This window comes from Diplotaxodon limnothrissa, linkage group LG13, assembly GCF_057381915.1.
Source record: "Diplotaxodon limnothrissa isolate DT_005_m linkage group LG13, D_limnothrissa_male_GT1.1, whole genome shotgun sequence".
Taxonomy (NCBI): Eukaryota; Metazoa; Chordata; class Actinopteri; order Cichliformes; family Cichlidae; genus Diplotaxodon; species Diplotaxodon limnothrissa.
This window is the reverse complement of record NC_140608.1, coordinates 3,527,476-3,547,635: the sequence shown is the minus strand read 5'-3', so window position 1 is coordinate 3,547,635 and position 20,160 is coordinate 3,527,476. Positions and strand designations below refer to the sequence as shown.

Below are 20,160 nucleotides of genomic sequence, written 5' to 3'. Positions count from 1 at the left end.
TCTTAAGGTTTTGTCAAATGATGGGGGAATACATATTTTTTCCCCAGCAACAGGTGGTTTTAAGGGCATGTATTTTCCCAGTGACTGCCTTTAACCTTTAGCAACAACTCGCAACCAGAAACACATGTTTCCTCATGATCCATGAATACCAAATGGTTGTAGACTGGTGACAACCAGCAGCTTGGTTGTCTTTATTGGTTTGCATTCTATCAGAGCCCCTCTCTTCTTGTTTTCATTCCTTTTCTCCTTTTCATCCCTTTTCAGGTCATCTTCTGCTTCATCATTGTCAGTGGTGTCATCAAGTAGTATGCCCATGCTGGTTTCTTCTGAGCTACTGTACATGACCATTTACTTCACGAGTTTAGTTTGATTTGATTCTTTCTTCTGCTTTTCATTCCTTGTCAATTTCTTTTCAGCCTATCTTCTTTTTCTTGTTGTACCTTCTCCAGCTCCATCTTCTCAGGAGTGTTGGTCACAAGTTTTGATTTTATTTTCTTTCTTCTCATTCTGGGCCTTCTAGCTGTGGCATATAAATAGAAATGTCTGAATAATTGAACATACAAATTAGAAAAAACTAAATAAAAAACCTGTGTGACTTTCTATAGAGAGAGGAAGTACATTGTGATATAGTGTAGGTTAACACAAAGCACTGTCCTGAAATTATTTTAGCTCGTGAACATGTGGGACACGTACACCCTGCCACTCCAGCAATTTTTTGTATGTCCTAACATAAAATGTCACTGTGTGCATCCAAACTTTTCAGTTTCAGTTACAGTCAGAAGCTACTACTCTGAGTCACACACGCAACTCTGTGGCCGCCTGTTTTATAGCAGTGGGAGGAATATGCCTCAGCCTATTTTCTAGTCTTTTATGTTTGGCATTTATGCTCTTTGGTGTGATTCCCTTGTCTGTTTCTGTAATGTTACAGTGGATTTGTTTTGGTTTCAGTTATTAAATTAGTTAGTTGTCCATAATCCCACTCCCCACCCCGCTCAGTCTGCACGTCCTCCTCCCACTAGGGATGCGAGCAGGGGAGGCGACGAAGAGGAGTGGAGGAAAGAAGCTTTTAATAAATTGAGACATCCTCGCCTTGGAGCCAGTAGCATAGACTGTAGTCACCCATGGGTTTCGATTGCCACCACGGTTTTTATTGGAAACAGCAAGCCATAACATTATCAGACAATCAATTAAAATGCTCCAAAAGCTCCAACAGCACACACAGAGTGACTCGAGCCGATGCTGTTTGGATCGAGCTGATTGTGTAGCGACACCAACGCAGCCACGCCCTTAACTACGGATCCAGATGTATAAATTACAAACTTTCAACCTACTAAGGGTTGTTATAAGGGAGGAAACTATTCATTAGAGGTCAAAACAGTTTTTGCATATTTGCTGTAAAGTTTTGGCCACTTCGGGGATGACTTTATTTGTTAGACCCTTAGTTTGATAGGATAGGATAGGATAGGATAGAATAGGATAGGATAGGATAGGATAGGATCTCACACTATCATTACAGGTGATCATATATAATAAGTGAAACATTGTGGGAAATCAAAAGATGAGTTGTTTTCTCCCGTTTTGGATGATTGTTTATAGCTCCATCAGACAACCTTCTTCTCCATCCTGCAGATGCATTTTAAGAATTGAGAAATCTTTAAGCATGATGTAATGCAATCGATTTAAATGTGACCGATACAGAAGAGAGGAAAAAACAAAAATGAGAGGGGTGAGAAGGCTTCCTGATTCTCTTCACTTGCATTTAGTCTTTTACCATATCAGTTGTCATTTTGCCTTTCTGCATCTGCTGTCTTGTATGCTTTGTGGTTTTAATGGTATCTGCTCTGTGGTCTTAAGTCATTTTTGTTTCTTCTTTTCAACTTTTTACACAACATCTTTAAGGGTAACCTAGCAGTAACTGTGCAACATTAATAAATCGTAAAGATGAGTAAAGAAGACTAAATTTGCAGCATTTTCTGTAAGTGCTGCCAATCAAAACTTTGCTTTTTGCTTTAAAACCCCCTAAAACTAACTGTTATCTATTTCTCAAATGAACCACCAACCACTGTTTCAAGAGAGATCATATTTGTTCTCTGAGGTCTGTTCAACAGCATTCTGAAAAATGTGGGAAACAGCCGTGCCTGCAGAGAAAAAAACAGATAACATGCAAACAGAATGGATGTACTCTGTAATCCCTTTAAACACCAACGAGGCTGGGTTTCTTTAAGTTGCTCTCAGACAGGGTGACTTCATGTGAATGGTCACTCTCAATTGTACTAAACTGAATTTTAGTGACTCTACAACCTCTAAAAACTCCACTGAGACGAGACCAGAGATACTAGGCTTGTAAAGGTTATGCAGATCCTGTATCCGTGTATTCATCTCGGTGGACAGACTTTCACAACAGCATTTACATCACGTGACATCCGTGCAGCTTCGCTTACTGTCTGTGCATTAGTATTAAGATTGGAATCTGGCCTGCAGAACAAACGCAGATGGCGCTTTCATCAAATCATGTGGGAAATTTGTGGCGAACATGATATATCATGAGACCCTGTGTCTACACTGAAAACCATGAAAGCACTGAGTGTATATGTATGAGCTAAAACATAAACACATCTTAACAACTGAACACAATATGATAATCGGAGATGCCTTTTGGGTTGCTGCTTCAAAGACATTTAGGCAATTATGCTCGGGTCAGATTCCACACCAGACTAAAAGAAAAATGGACTGATGGGATTGACTTTGCGCACCAGAAAACTGACTTGCTGAAACAGAAAGCTGTCTCAGCCACAGCTGGCAACACTGGATGCATCAAACGGATCCACTTTCTCAAAGCTGCTAGCTAATTTATGCAAAATGTGGCTTTTTGGTGTGCGTGCTGTGATGCACTGCTTGATAGCATAAAATAGAGTGATGGTTAGTCTGAGTACATAACTCACATATTAACTAAGTTGGTTGTTAGGTACTAAATCTACACATGTTTTTATGAACTAAGCCTAACAAGCAAGTAGAAGCGAAAGAAACACCAAGAGAGTAAAAAGAATCCAAGTGCAAAACACTAAGATGCCAACAGGAAGTAAACCAGATGTCCTGGGTAATGACCTTGGAAGTGTGCCATCGTTACCACACCTCCAGCCTCACAAAGACTTTGCATGTGTGTTAAACGTAGACATTATACAAGAGTATTCCAACAAAGAGTACAGACACAGTAAAGAGTTCCAGATCAGTGACTCAGATCAGACCGGATGACGTCCACTGACACTGGCTGTGTTGTAGAGTTGGTATGAAAAGAAAAACTATCCTCAGAGGCCAAGGCCAAAGCTAGTTCTTTTTTGTTTTGTTTTGGTAATAGTATGCAAATGTGCGTTTTTGGGCTATTTTAATTAGAGCTAGCACGATACCACTTTTTTATGTCCAATACCGATATCATAAATTTGGATATCTATCGATACCAATATGAATCCGATATAGTGTATTTTTTAATCAGTAAAACTTTTTTTTTAATATCTTGCTGCATTTTGTATAAGTTCATACTAAAGTTTAAAAACAAAACAAAACACTAAAGCTATTCTGTTATATTTGTATACAAAAAAATACACTGCACCCAAAATATTTCATAGTTCAGCAATACTGATCAATCTAATAAACTTAAACCTAATAAACACAAGTGGTTATGGATAGATAGGCATCAATTATGCTACATAGTTGTATAATAAGCAGCCAAAATTATGTAGAACTTCAAACATTACACCCACACACTACTGCGTACCACATGGGAAAAGGAATTTTTATCTATTTTTTTAAATCTCAACTTGAAAAAATATTATACATCCCTTGTTTGTTCACATAAGATTTCAAGAGGAAAAAAGACTTTGTGACTTTTCACCTTATTTTAAACATTGTAGCCATTTATTTCTGAATCTCCCATTTAGACTGCAATCAGGCTCCCACTGCATGCATGGGCTTCACAGCACAGTGAGTTGTTTCAGGAAGTTAATGAGCAGGGCTTGTTGTTGAGAGGGTGGAGTGTTCCTCTCAAACACAAACAAGCCGTAAAGTGCTGAGAGGGAAGTGGGAGGTTAGCATAGCAGACAAGAGAAACACTCCAGTCCTGAGTGTCGCTCCACGTCAGTGTTTGTTCCCGTAGAGGACTTAAATTGCTCTGTCTGTACTCATGAGGATTTACGGTGTACTGGCATCATGAGTGAGTGTTTGCACCTCTGTAATCACATGTAAATTTTTGCTCCAGCTGTGGGGGGTTGGGGGACATATTTCAGGCAAGGGCGTGGATTTCTTCGGAAACACAAACCTCATTGAGATAGGTTGCGGTTGTGCTGCTTCTCTATGAAAGCTTTGGCTGGTGGTCTTTACCGTAAATGTGTGCACAGAAAAAAAGAAAAGGGAAACTCCCAAGAGGCCTTGTTTTGGATTTGGAAATGGTTCAGAAAGTATTTTTGAATGAAAATGGCTAGTGTGATCATAATTTTTTCTGTATTTGGGACTCAAGATTTATAAAACAAACAAGTAGGGCCTTATTTTTAAGCTTCAGTATCGTCAGAGGCATGATAGGTGCTGTAACTATGGCAGCTGTTTGAAAAAGGAAAATGAAAAGAACATCTAGATAATTCAGAAAACGTTGAAAAAGACTGGTAAACCCACACATACAAGGTTTACTTTTTCCTGCACAGAGGAATTTTGAACAGCTAAGAGGTTTATTCAGATCCAGAAGAAAATGACAAGCATTAGAATGATTTTTTAATGCATTTATGTTTACCAGAGTTTTGTTTATCAAATGCTTAACTTGTGACAGACTACAGACTGCACCAGAAGTGAAAGTGAAACTTTGTAAGAGGTAGTGATGAATGGCTTCAGAGCCAGTGGCACTGATAAAAAGGCAGGAGGCCGAGCTTAAGATGTCCATATATTAATCGAAAGTGAGAGTGACCAGGATGAACAAGGTCAAAAATGAGTACATCAGAGGGATAGCTCAACTTGAGCAAGGGTCGAGGCTGCGATGGTTTGGACATGTGCAGAGGAGGCTTGATGGACATATTGGACAAAGGACGCTGAATATGGAGACGAGGAGGTGTGACAGAAGAGGATGCTAGTTATAGGCTGAGATGGAGACAGATGATCTACCGTAGTGAGCCCTAAAGTGAACAGGAACAAGAAGAAGAAGAAGAAGAAATGAAGAGTAAGAGGCTTTCTTCCCTTGTTTTTTCTAACTTTATGTTTTGATTTATGACCCTCAAATCCCCATTTTGAGTCCTGACAAAGCTTCAGACTTCAGCTGTATGAACCACAACACGTATCATATAAAGTCTGGTCACTTTATTAGATACACTTTGCTAGTAGCAGTTTGGACGTCTTTTTTGATCCATATTGACACGATAGCATCATGCAGCTGCTGCAGATTTGCTGGCTGCTAGATGCAGGGATGTTTTACCAATATTCTTTTGTCCAGTTTTGGTGAACTGTAGCCTCAGTTTCCTGTTCTTAGTTGATATTCTGCTTCAAAATTTGAAGTGTTGAGCATTCAGAGATGCTCTTCTACATATTTTGGTTGTAATAAACAGACCACCCAGACCAGCCCACCTGACACCAACAGTCATGTTTTGATCAAAGTCACTTAACTCACCTCTCTTATGTCTTCTCTTCTTTATGAGTTCAGTCACAAAGAAAAGAAAGCATTAACTGTGTAAAAACATGGGTACAAATGGGGGTGGAGGGTTATAAGATTAAAAAAAATGCTGGTGTTGACAAAAAAATAATCCAACATTTGCTAAAACCTTACACTAGCTATATTCATTTTACTAAAGTTTATTCTTTAGTGTGTTCTTGCAGACAAATTTGTGAAATTATGACAAAGAATCTTTTTCAAAGAAGTCATAATGTGGTTAAACCTTTGCATCATTTCAGAAGTGCTACAAAATGTAATCCTGGGAGAACTGCCTGATGTCAGGTGTTTCAGTAAACCATGCAGAGTAGGATTGTGGCACAGCCACTCTGCTCTGTGTGACGGAGGAGAGAGCCAAGCTTGTGATGACTGTTTACTCAGCCCCACTCTGAGTGAACACTGCCACTATTCATCCCATGCCAGCACTGGAAAAATCAGACACACACATACATATACACACATATACAGCAGGCGTACAAAAATGCTCCATTATGTGAGAAATCTGTGAATTTTCACAACTTTGTTACAGGAAAAACAGAAACTTATTTAAGTAATAAGGCGTAATATGGTTTTTTGTTAGTTCTGAATGCTTTAATGGACTAACTTCGCTCTTACACATCTGCTTAGGTCAGGTGAGCAGCAGCTTTTGGTGCTGGCATCTCATTGGAGATTTCAGGTTATCTCCAATTTAAAGCCCATCTTTCCTGGATGATATTAATCACACCTATTAATCTTCAGCGCTCTTTATTCTTTTTCTTTTTTAATGCTGTAACTTGTGTCTGACGTTGTGCAGCACACCGGTCAGTGTTTGTCATGCCAAAATCTGGTACACAAATAAACAGTCTTGACTCACCTTCCTCTCTCACACAAAGGACAGTTTGTACCTTGAGAGCATTCACAGGAAAACTCGTGGTACACCTTTGAGGGCAAACTTTTCCAAGAACTCCGCGAGGGAACAAAAAACAAAATGTAAGACTAGTAAGCACAATGTGAGGGTAAAATAATAATAAAAATAATGGAAAAAAAAGAAAAAAAGAAAATGGAAAAGTGGCAGTAAAAATACCAAATCACCACAAATATGTTCTGTATTTCAGTTCAAAAACATGTTTTTGTTTTAGTAAAAACGGCTCAGTTATAAAACGTCATTTCATGTCACGTGTACGACTATGGAAACAAAAGTAAAAAGTGCAACACCGCCACCTCGTGGACAAATGACATCAGTGCAGCTTCTTTGTCTTTGTCTCTCACAGACTTTGATGTAAGGCACAGGTGTTGAATTCCAGGCCTCGAGGGCCGGTGTCCTGCAGGTTTTAGATGTGTCCTTGATCCATCACAGCTGATTTAAAAGGCCAAATTACCTCCTCAACATGTCTTGAAGTTCTCCAGAGGCTGGTAATGAACTAATCACTTGATTCAGGTGTGTTGACCCAGGGTGATATCTAAAACTTGCCCTAAAACTTGCCCTTGAGGCCTGGAGTTTGGCACTTGTGATGTAAAGTTTCCTTTGCTTCTAAAATATTTACACTCAGTCCACTTTGTTAGGTACGTTCGTTCAACTCATTTCTAATGAGACACATGGCGGAAACTCCCCCTAATGGTGAGGAAAGGTGATTTAAGAGACTTTGAAGCAGTGAGAATAATCTGAAAAATAGAATAGAATAGAATTCAACTTTATTGTCATTGCACATGCACAGGTACAGGGCAACGAAATGCAGTTTGCATCCATCCAGAAGTGCTTTAGTGATATAGATATATTACAATAAATATTAGCAATAATATAGATATGTAAATATATTACAGAAATGGGTCTATTATGGAATGTTATAATGTACACGGTATGAAGTATGTTGTGAATATTCTATAACTATAGGTATGTACAGGCTGTAGTGAGTACAAGCTATGTACAGGCTATGAACAGGATGTAAATATGAAAAACTATACAGAATATGAAATAAATAACTTTACAGAAATCTGAGATATACAGTTATACAGAAATGGGAACTGTGCAAGTTGTAAACAGTTGTAGGGTTAAAAATTATCGTATGTACAGAATGATTATTTACACAGAGCTATACAGTAGTGCAGTTAAGATAAGTGAGATATGTAGATAATTCTACAGAGGCTATATAAAGTGCTAGTGGTTGTGAGTGGTGGTTCAGTCCATGTTATTATTGTGTGTTTGAGGGTACAGTTGTCCATTGTGGGTGTGTGTGTAGGTGGTTGTGGGTGTGTGTATGTTCAGTCCATGTTTTAACGTGGGTCAGATGTCAGGAGGCAGAGTTCAGAACATACCCAGTGAGCAGCAGAAAATGGCTTGTAGATGTCAGAGGTCAGATTGTTGGCTACATTGTTTCGATAGGAAGGCAACAGTAATGCAAATAACCACTTGTTATGACCAATGAATGCTGAAATGCATCTCTGAATGTACAATCCTTGAAGCAGAATATCTACAGCAACAGACCACACCAGCTGCCACTCCTGTCAGCTACAAACAGGAAACTGAGGCTGCAGTTCGCACAGTCTCACCAAAATTGGAAAACAGAATATTGGAAAATTGTTACCGGATGAGTCTGTATTTCTGCCACAATATCTAGATGGTAGGATCAGAATTTGGAATAAACAACATGGCCCAGTTCTCCTGGATCCATCCTGGGGAGCGTTATTGCAGCTTCCCACCCTCGATTTCAAGTACATTTTTCTATTTCTCTCTCACTGACACACACACACACACACACACACACACACACACACACACACACACACACACACACACACAACAAGAAGATTGTTGACTTATGTACCTTTGCATTTTTGAAATTTTGTGTTTCAGGTGCTGTATGTTTGATTTCTTACAGGCTTTGGAAATACACTATGCATTTCTATATACATATACTCACCATTTGTAATATAATAACTGAAATAACACAAATTTATATGAAGAAATGAACAGATAAACTGTCACAATATGCACAACGCATGGAAAGAATGAGGTGGGCCCAAATGCAGACAACTGAGAGATGGAGGTAAAAGTTTAACAAAAAGCGAGCCTTTATTCTTGGCTGCACAAAATACTACAAAACAAAAGGCAAGGGTGACTGAGATAACTAACAAAAACCTAAACTGGGATAAATTAAAAATTACAGACTACTTAAACTAGGAACCTGGAAACACGTGAGGAACAAAGAAAAACACACACAACATATACACAGAGGGTAACAAGGGAATACGCAACAGGAGGGAGACACAGCTGAACCTAATATGACATGACGAAACAAAGGGGAAGCAAAACTCAAAACAGTAAAGTAAAACAGACTGTCGAAGTAAAACAGGAACCAAGAGTCATTCACAAAGATACAGACTTGACACTGATATGAGGAACAGAGGGAGCAGAAACAGATGAATAAACATGAAGACAGAATGAAACCTACACTGGAGACATGACACACTAAACATGGGAGGCACAGGAACAAAACCTAAGAACTACAAATCACTGTATATAACCATTAACTAACTAAAATGAAGCATATTAATAATAAAAAACCAAAACAAAACACGGAGCCACTAGACTCTGGGCCATGACATAAACTCTGATAAAGAGGAGACTAGATTTTAGAGGTAATCCTGGAAAAGCAGGTGCAACAGCACATTCAGATCACAAGTCTGATTGCACGAGCTGGCTGCAGGTTCCCTCAACCTTATAAACCTTTATAAGGGTGGGGAAACAGGCAGTTGGATGAGTGACGAAACGTATCTCCCACTGAAAACGCTGCGTCCAGATGAACAGAATCAACCTTTTGGGGGCAACGGAATAATGAAATACAATATTCAGTGTGTGATGAAATAAAAGCATGTGTACTTATCAGAGGCAGTATATATTTAAGATGGGAAAAGTTCCACAGATGATTAAAAAAAAAGACTGCTTATCAAAACTGAATTCCTGCTCAAAAGTTACAGCCTGATTTTTCACATTTGGAAGAACTGAAGATGAAGATGCTCAATTAGCGTGGGAACCAAACTCTCAGATCCAGACCCAAACAATCCAAAGCTGATCCAGCGATGCCCACCCAAGATACCATGATCAATGGTGTCAAAAGCAGCAGAAAGAGCCAACAGTACATGACCAGAATAATCATTTGACATTTAATAACTCTCTATGCTGGCCATTTGTGGTCACTTCACTTTCTTTTCTTTGATCATTTTTGCTGTGTTAATGCATATGGAATGAAACTTCCCAAGGGTCTCAATTTGTTTTCAGATTTTTAAATTTTTTAACCTCAGCTCCTTAAATATATCAGTAATATACTCTATACATCCAGTTGTTCCTCTTGGCCACTTTTGGCCAATTGAAACCGTTTAAATGCCTTTGCCCTGTGGAAACCACTTCACAGGAGTGGGAATCTTCTATTCTTGTTGTCTTCTTGTTGTCTTCCAACAAGTACATTGTACAAACAAACTGGTGTTTTAATGCTTAAAAATATAAAAAATTTATGACTATTTTACATTTAAGAAAAGAACTGATGTTAGTTAAAAACATCATACAGAAAAAATAGAAAGAAAACTTCAAAACAATAAAAATTACAGACCTAATCTGTTGGTGGACACTTTTGGCCATGAACAGGCTGAAAGGATAGTGATTTTAAACAAACAAATGCAGGGTTTAAAAAATAATGATAATAATTTAAAAAAATATTTTTTGGTAAAGTGCTTCTGGAAAGTTATCTAAGAAATTATGAGCAGATAGGACCTTTGTAATTTGGCTGGCACCTATGTTTTATCCCACCATATTATTGAAGAGCTGTCTTGGATGACTGAGATTGAGTCACGATGGAGGGAGTAAGATAGATGACTAAGAATCTGGAGCTTTGTGCATTTCCACAAACTCTTCTGGTAGCTTAGCTTGAAGCTGTGAATGCTGTTGTTCAGAAAAACGAGTGAGAGAGAGAAGTAAATTTGTTCACCTTTAGTAATCTTCAGTAAGTACTTTAGTAATCTGCTGTTCAAATGAAGAGATATTTTCTTATATTACATTTGATACTCTGTGCTCACCCATTAGCACATGACGCTATCATGTCCCAACAGCAACAGGAGCTGAAAAATGTAAAATCCTTACGAAGCACTTCAGTGAGGGATCCAAATAGCTGCTATAGTCACTGGATCTCACTCCAACATAGAGCACATTTAGGATGGATGTGCAGCTGATAGGTCTGCAGGAACTGTGTGATGTCATTATGGACCAAAATCTCAGATGACTGCTTCCAGCACCTTCTTAAATCTATGCCATGAAGAAATCTATGCCATGAAGAATTGAGGAAGTTCTAAATGTAAAAGGATCCAACTTGGTACTACCAAGGTTAACACTTAATTAAGTGGCCAGTGAAATGCAAGAAATGCAACATCATAGTGCCCAGTTTCCTAATAATTCCCACCAAATAGTGAATCTAATATTTTCCATGACAAAATGAGAGATTCGTTTAAAAAACACAAAAACTAACTGCCAAACTCATAACCCCAAAGTTTTACTTTAAACTCAGCTTAGCAAAAAACCAGATCTAAATTGAGTCTTCATGCACTTTGTTACAAGCAGCCTGTTGCAAAAAACACCCACAATTTGTTCACATTTCTTTAGTTGGCAAAAGAAGAAGTGGGTGTTCTTAAGATAGAGAATCAAAAGAAAGCCTCATGTGATGTGGCATATGGAGTTGATTTGTATGCCAGATTACACAAAAACTGCACTGAAAGTCAAAGGCAACAAATGTTGTGGAAAGAAAGAAATTATGTTTTTCTTTGTTAAAACACTGGAAACTGTTTCTCTAAAGAGAGTGTGTGTAGGGCGAGGAAGGAGAGTTTGCTGATTTTAAGACATGATAAGAAAAAAAAACAGGTTGGAAACAATTGCCCTAAACTGTCTATTAAATATAGACTTTCACGACATGACTATCATCATGTGGTTTTCATCACATCTCTGCTCTGTCTGTGGTTCTTAGGTAAACAAACAGAGGAAGAAATGGAAAGAGACAGGCGACAGATGGGGAGAGTTTTTGTAGCACGAGGTGAAGTCCTGTAACGACAGCGCTGAGAAACCTGAGTAAACGGATTACCACAGTTGGCTGCGGTAGGTGTCCTTCCCCTCCAGCTTCACCTGTCAAATCCTGAAAGTCTGAACCGAATCAAAGTCAACCTTCACCTTACTTGTCCCAAACCAGTAGATATTAGACTCTGAGTTTCTGTATGTGGTATTTGAGGTGAAAATAATTTTTCTCAGATTCACTAACCAAGATTAATTCCACATTTTCTGTGCTAGACCTCTCCATGGTCTCATCCACAAGCTGCCACAGGATAATAAAGGAGTTCATAGTTTACACCCTTTGAATCATTATGGAGTATTAGTCACATTTCAAGCTGTGTTAACTTTTGTATCTCTGAATAATAGTCTATGCTTTGCTGCACTGTAGATAAGCAACAGTTAACAGCAAGGAACTGGTTTTTCCTGTAGGGGTGAGATGCTTTATATTTAACGTGAGATGAACTGTAGCTAAAGAAATATGATACTCAACCTTAGCCTTCATGCCTCATGTGAGGGGTAAGTTGATCCACCTGACACACTCAAAAAAAACCCCGATTCTTTGTCCTCAATAAACACGAAGCACTAATTTTGAGTAGAATGCTACTGAGATAGATAAAATCAAATGTTTATTTAGCCAGATAATGACAGCCAGATTCATTCACTGAATTCCACCTTCAGACCAACTGTATAATCTGTAGTATAAAGACAGTCTAGGGCCTAGACTGCCTAGACAGGATACTGCCTAGACTCTAGGCAGTATCCTGTCACGGACGATAATCAGCCAGGACAACTCATGAAACATCTGCTTGCATGTTGTTGAAATCAGCTGTGTACATTCACAAAGAGCATCAAACCTATTCTGTATTTAAAATATTAAAAATAATATTCATTGTTATGGTGCAATATGAATTTTAGGATCACATATTTGTCTAAGCTTCTCTCTAAACTTTATGCTCATTTTACTCCACAGCCACTAGTTTGGGAAAAGAAAGTGCTTCTGACAAACAAGAGCAACGTTTTTACCAAAGTTGTGACGTAAATGCGATAAACAGGCAACAAACAAAGCTGATTTATAGATTAGTGGAGAAAATAGAAAGAAATATATCTACTCCAAAAATAAAACTAAATGCTTTTGTAATTATGACAACAGTATTTACTGTGTGACACTGTAGGTACATCCCAACCCCAGTCACCAGTAAATATATATAATAATATAATAATAATATATATATATATATACAGCTGATCATCAACAATTCAACAAGTCTGCTCCTGCAGACTTGTTGCACACTACAACAGATGGAGCACTTGTGCTGTATTTAAGAAAGCTAATCTGTAAATCAGATTGGGAGCGTCCACATCAATCGGACTTCGATGAATCATGTGTTCAAGTGAAAAGCCACTGGACCATCTGGGCCATCTGAACCATCTGGCCATGAAGCCGTGATTCCTCCTGATGGTAAGAAGATAAGGCTCTCAGTCTGTGTTCGTCTGTTAGAACGAGGCGGTAACAATGTGTTAATCTTCCTACTCGAAGTAAAACTATTTTCCTAGGAGGTCAGTGTGCTGAGTGAGGTGACAGAGGACGTGCAGAAGGTTTGCTTCTGGCTGTGACTTTGGGATAAAATAAGGAAAAGGATGGCAGCTATGTACCGATCACCCTCTCTGGGAAACAAAGAATTAGTGGCTCTGTACGGAGGGGAAAGAGATCATTATTTTGACAAGGATGAGGACTGTATCAGTGAGGTAAGGAAGCTAAAGGTTTAAAGATAATAAAGTCTGTTTAAATCTGTTTTCAATATGTGTATGTATATGTACATTCAAAGTTAGATAGAATTATGAATTACGAAGTTGTGCACTTAGTTGTGCACTTATGTGAACAGAAGGAAATCCCCTGACTAGTTCCCACATCCTTCCTCAACGTTGCACTGAAAATCTTTTATTTGAGGCATTGCATGCAGAGCATAAAACATTAGTATAAAATACACTACTTCAGCGGTTTCACAGCTAGATGAAAGAAGTCTGAGTGCAACAGACAGTTGCTATTGTTTCTGATAACAACTACATAAGGTGTCTAAAAATGAAAAATGGAAATACCCTTATGAAGTTAATTTTTTATGCACACTCTAACCCCATGAATGCAAGATCTTTGCAGTTCAGCCACAGGTAGATGAAGGTTGTATACATGCATTGCATACTAAACCTGCTTTTGGTGCTGCAATGACTTGTTAATGGCTTGTGTAATGTTCCTCTTAATAGAAGCCAATATAGAAAAGGTTGAAAAAATAATGTGCAATCACTCAAAGCACTCAAAGTAAATCTATTGCACTGAATTCATTCGCAATGTTTCATAATCTTGGCAACTTCTAACCTGTCAGGAATGTGACCTGGACTCGGAGTGCAGTGAGGAAGGAAAAGACGGGAGAGGCATTCGCAGCTCTCTGTCACTGGAAATCGTTGGTCTGCAGAGGGAGCAGCATGTTTACTTCTCCAACCAGGAGTACTACAGGAGGCTGGAGGAGCTGAAGAGCAATCACCTGAGGAACATGGCTGAGTTGGAGAGGATGTACATCAGCCAAGGCAAGGAAAGGCATGGAGGGGGCGATGACGCATGTCTGGGAAGAAACAAAGAGGCCAGGCAGCTCCTCAGGTTGGATACGCTCTATGACTCACACTTAAACCTTGACATAATAGAGAAATGGAAACACAAAGACCCCAATAACTATTGCTTAAATAATTGTATGGTTTAGTTTTTTTTTTTATAAAGTCAACAGCCATCAGGTGTTAAATCAAATCTGCCTTATTAGATTAGATTAGATTAGATTAGATTAGATTAGATTAGATGAAACTTCATCAATTCCTCGGATGGTTTCCTCCGGAAAATTCAGTTTCCAGTAGCACAGCACCGACAGAAGTTGCATGTTACAGATACAATAAGGGGAATGAGAGTAAGGATATAAGCATAAATACACCATATACACACATGTATAAATACAGAATATACAACATGGATAAATAGGATTGCACATTTGAGGGACAGCACAGTTCCCTGTGGTGCTCCTGTGCTGCTGACCACAGTATCAGACGTGATGTCCTTCAGCCTGACGTACGGTAGTCGGAGATCCAAGCAATCAGGCAGGGGTCCACCTGCATCCTGTTTAGTTTCTCCAGGAGCAGACAGGATTGCATTGAAGGCACTGGAAAATTCAAGAAACAGGATCCTGACTGTGCCTTTTCCCTTGTCCAGGTGTGATTGGGCTCTGTGTAGGATGTCATCCTCCATCCCAACATCCCTCTTGTAAGCGAACTGTAGTGGGTCCTGGGCCACTACAGTAAGAACAAAGATGAGTGCCTAGCGTGCTCTCATTTACATGTTGTTTCCAAAAGAATTCGATAACTATTCAAAAGCAACATTTATTACAAAACAACAACAATAATAATATCTCTGAAGGATGATACAGACATTATTCAAATAATTAAGGCTTAGTGGACTAAATCAGAAACTCACACACGTAATCCGTTTTCTCATTTTTCCTGTTTCCTGTTGAGTCAGGAACCTTTTGAAAGGAAATTCAAACAGAATTTTGACGCAGTAGCAAGAACTCTGTTTCCAAACTTTAAATGTCAAAAGTCACACATTTTTGAACTGTGACCTTTAAAGTGAAAAAATTTTTTTCCCTTAATTGGAGATCCCTAAAAAAGACATCCACCTTGGTCCCTAATGGACATAAATGTCCATTCCCCAAAAAGTGCAATAAAAATATTATATATTAATATTTTTTTCCACTTTAAATTGGTCAGTCTTTTAAAACTACTTCTCCCTGAAATATTCATATAAAGTTTTAATTATATTTTCGTTGTTTTAACCCTTTAAATCCCAATTTTACTTCATGAGCGCCCTGTTTTTTTAGCCCCCAAAAACAAAAAAACTCAATATTTAAAAAAAATAACATTTGAAGTAATATTTGATTGTTATTATAATTAGGCCTTTAGATGGGTCAAAGATTGGCACCAAAATTCATTTTGACCTGCCATTATTTTTTTTGCAGGAGCACATTAAAAAATGCATGCCTAAGGACAATTCCCCAAAAAGTGCAATAAAAATATTAAATATTAATTTTTTTTTTCACTTTAAATTGGTCAGTCTTTTAAAACTACTTCTCCCTGAAATATTCATATAAAGTTTTAATTATATTTTCGTTGTTTTAACCCTTTAAATTACAAAAAAACTAAAAAAAAAACTCTAGGCCGAAATAAGTGCATGTTGCCGGGGTAAGTCGCGACGATCACCGGGGCACGATCACCGGGGACTGCTTTTTCCAGCCCACACGTCCGATACCACGTGACAACAAATACGTCATTTCCTGTTGACTAAAAAAAAAAATGCACCCTCTCATGGTCCTAGGGACCAAAAAATGGTCCCGCACGATCAGCGGGCGAAGCCGCTGCTGCACGCCGGAAATGAGGCTTCATTTCCGGCAGGTCTGTCCAAGCAGCCCGCTGTTTTCCAGCAGAGGTCAAATGTGAAGCAAGGGCGCCACCCGGTGGACAAATAAAAAAATTACAACTCTAAGGCCTGTAGTCCAAAACGAAACCTAAGCTGGAAACCTGACGATCCCTTTGACCGTAATTTTTCTGGCGTGAAAAATAGCGTTTATAATGGGTTTCAATGTGGACATTTTTGTCCAAAGGGACTAAGGTGGATGGATTTCTGTAACTTAGCCATTTTAGGCTGATTTAATGAATTGACACCACAATTAAAAAAAATAAGTAAAAAAAAACATTCTTTGACAAATTTGGCTATATTCCACTCAACACAGTGAAGATGGTTTAAAACTAAAAATGCAAAAGACAATAAATGTCCCTAAGGACATCTAAAGGTTTTAAAGGATGTTTAATGGATAGGAAATTGTTTGTTTTTCTTACTGGGAGTTGTGCTTTGTGTTGTGCTACAAATATTTAATAATGTAAGAGCTTTATTTTTTAGAGAATATATGAAAAATTGGAATTTATTTAATTCTCAGGAGTGGGACCACATGCCCAAACACTGCCTTCCTGTCCTTGCATTTGCTCACCTGTAACCTGTTTGCTTTTGTTTCTTACACCCCATCACCGTTATTTCTCTTCCCAAATGCTGCCACTGACCCACCACTTTACTTCTCATTCTTCTGAAATCTTCACTGACAGTTTACAAGTGTTTGGCATATACATTCATTGTTAATTTGACTGAGAATGTTAATGTCTGACCTAGTGGCCCTGCCAGGAGACTCCAGAGGATCAACTCCCAGGAGGAGCTGGACTTCCAGGAGTCATCAAGTGGCTCGGACCAGTCGGAGCTCTGTGGAGAGGACAGCATTGGGGAGCTGGACTGGACTCCCAGCCAGGAGCAAATTTTTGAGAGGTTGGTAATGAAGTATTAATTCACAGCACTGCTGAGTCTTCATTGGATACTGGAAGAGAGTGGAAAAAGATACAGGGAAACTCTGAGCATCATGTGTAATTCTTAGCTTTAGGGCCAGTCAATGCTATTAGTTCCTTCATCCCCTAGGAACTGCCTGTATACTCTTGTCACATTAGGCTGGGCATTGTTGGGCTCGACTGTGCTGAGCAGTGAGCACAGGGCCCAAAAGAGGACATCATGCCCTCAGGCCACCCTCATGAAGCCTAGAATAGTATAGCTGCTTTATTGTTGTTCAGAATATACACCTGTTAGTGCAGATCAGCATGAAATTTCAGTGCATGTACTCGCCATCTGACTGTACAATATAAATGATAAATAAATCCAAAGGTATGAAAATAATCTCAGATTTGTACACGTATGTGAATACAGGAGGAATTTGTCTATATTCATTATTAGAAAACGGGAGAAAACCTGTAAAGAATATTAGGAAAAACTGCCCTAAATATACAGTCACATTGTGCATATATGTTTGGGGGTTGGAGGGTAGGGGTACAGCATAGAGGAGTAGCTATGAGTTCCAGAGTCTGATGGCATTGGGAGTGAACCTGTTGCAGAATCTGACTGTCCTAGACCTGATGCTGCAATATACCTCTTGCCAGAGGGGAGCAAGGATGGGGTGATGGGCGCGGACGGAGTCTTTGATGATGTTACAGGTTCTGCTGAGACAGCGTCTGTGCACGACATCCTGGATAGATGGAAGAAATGTCCCAATGATCTTCTCAGCAGTCCTCACCACTCTCTACAACGATTTCTTCACTGTGGGGAATGACTGGGCTGTTCCAAATGAGCTGTTGAATGCGGTGGAAAGATTCGACACATTCACAGGGCTTCATCTCACCATCACTACCAGGGAATCACAGACTAAGCTCTAATGAGGGACCATGGGACACAGCACATACAGTTTGAGAGAGATGAGGGAACTGGCCACCAGTGGGAATACAGCTGATACTAATCACAGACAAATGAGACAAGGAAAGCAAAACAGTTTTCCCTTAAGCTACCAAAATAGAAGAGGAAGTAACAGAACACTGGAACTGAATCACAGGCTTGACTTTGAGACAGAAAGGTAAAGAAACAAAGAGAGACAGACCAAGACATGAGAACTGACAGGGACAGGAGATAAAAATGGAGGCATGATTGACACTGAGACCCAGACAAAGATACTCAAGCTACACACAGACAGAAGACAAAACAGAGACAAGACTTGGATGGACCGGACACAGAAAGGAATTATCATCTGAAGAGAAACCAAAAACTGGAAGGCAAGATGACAAATGCAGAAGCGCCAATAATACAATACACAGGACACAAAATAGACAGGCTTGACCACAATTACCATCACAAATCCAAAAGAATACACCGTGAATACATAAAAGTCAAAACCCTGGGTCAATGACTCGGAGACCATGATACTAGTGCACCTGTTGTTAATTTCATTAAAGCCAAATCACATAAAACCTGCTGCTTATGTGACCAAATCACAGAGGTTTAATTGAGTTGATGCTATACACTAATTAAAAAATATTCATACAAATAAAAGAATAAAGAGGGAAAGAAAAACCCACAAACAATAAAAAAGCACAAGGAAATTTAAAATAGTCATAATCATAATAAATTTACATATGGGCTTAAGCATTAGAGATAGTTTGTGCTATCTGATCTGATCTGAGTGATCTCAGATATTTGTGTTCTCACTTATATCCTCACCATGCAACATCTACACAAGTTCAGTGGTTAAATCAACATATTACTGATGAACAGATCTCACTATCACATTTTATTCTCCTGTATTTTCCCTCAGAGACGTGCTGCTGAGCCCAGAGAGGATGACGAGCCAGAACCGGTTTCGCTTCCAGCCCAATACCTCCTGTCCGAAACCGCAGGCAAGAGTGTCCGATCAAGCTGGTGCCAGAATTCTGCCCAACTCCAAAGTCACTGTTCCCAAACCTTTCCAGATGATGCTAAGAGAAGAGGAGAGGAAGAAGCACAAAGTGCGCACACGTTCAGAGATTGAGCTGGAGAACACGCTGCTGAGGCAGGAGTTGGAAGAGCTCCGAGAATGCCAGAAAAAGTTCCGGGCGTCACCTGCTCCGGCACACATACACCTGCCTCTCTATGAAATTATCAGCCGTCGCAATAGTCAACGGTCAAACCAAAGCAGAAGCAACACCAACAATAACAGGAACATGGATGCTACAAGCACCCAGACCTCTACTGCACTCTCACCACAGCCTTTTCAGTTTTTGGAGAGAGAAAGGAGGAAGAAGGAGGCCAGGATTGTGGCAGAGCTTGGAAAGTTTGGTGAGAGAATTGAGCGACATAACTTCAAGGCAAAGCCAATGCCCACATCTATTTATGGCACCAGACACAGAGAGGGCACCATGACTACAAGCCATGATCCCTACACTCAAATCTTCTACAAAATGGAAAGAGAAGCTAATGAGAGCCAAAGTGATCAAAGCTCAGACCTGGAGCTTGATATGCACCAATCCGACTCCTCTCTCGACTCCTGCAGGTCCCAAAGAAGTCCTTCTTCCAAGCCAATGAAGAAGCAAATACAGCTGTCCATTGAGATGGTGAAGGAGAGAGAGACCCCTATCACTGACCCCAGCGGCTGCAACATCTGCTTGTCTCAACAGCTGGGTGGCCCAGAGCTTCTGCTCAGTAACAAAGGTGTTCTCAGTGTGTGACAAAGTGTTTAAAACTCACAGCAAAAAGGGAGACGAGGAGCAGTTACATCTACACTGTTTTTGAGTTAGTTTTACAATGCAGGCAAGTCAACATGGTTTCTAGTTGCTCTTGATCAAACAATAAAACACGGTTAAAGAAATGCATGTGCAAGGATGTGTTGTTTTTGTTTCTGTTTTTGTGGAATATTTTGCAATCAAAAATACATTGATTGTTTTCTGTCATAATTTATTGTTTGTTTCAGGTTGTTTCATTTTTTTCAGTTTA

The 20,160-nt window shown here is 39.3% G+C and overlaps 1 protein-coding gene across 1 annotated transcript; it reads left to right on the top strand.

Annotated features, from left to right (window-relative positions):
* Window positions 1–13,165: 13,165 nt before the first annotated feature.
* Window positions 13,166–19,927, top strand: LOC146619684 (protein FAM161A). The gene is made up of 5 exons (XM_085369359.1): window positions 13,166–13,203; window positions 13,299–13,490; window positions 14,123–14,394; window positions 16,996–17,145; window positions 19,007–19,927. Exons 2-5 carry the CDS (start codon window positions 13,383–13,385, stop codon window positions 19,893–19,895), a joined length of 1,419 nt encoding a protein of 472 aa, XP_085225485.1. The 5' UTR covers window positions 13,166–13,203; window positions 13,299–13,382; the 3' UTR covers window positions 19,896–19,927.
* The last annotated feature ends 233 nt before the right edge of the window (window positions 19,928–20,160 follow it).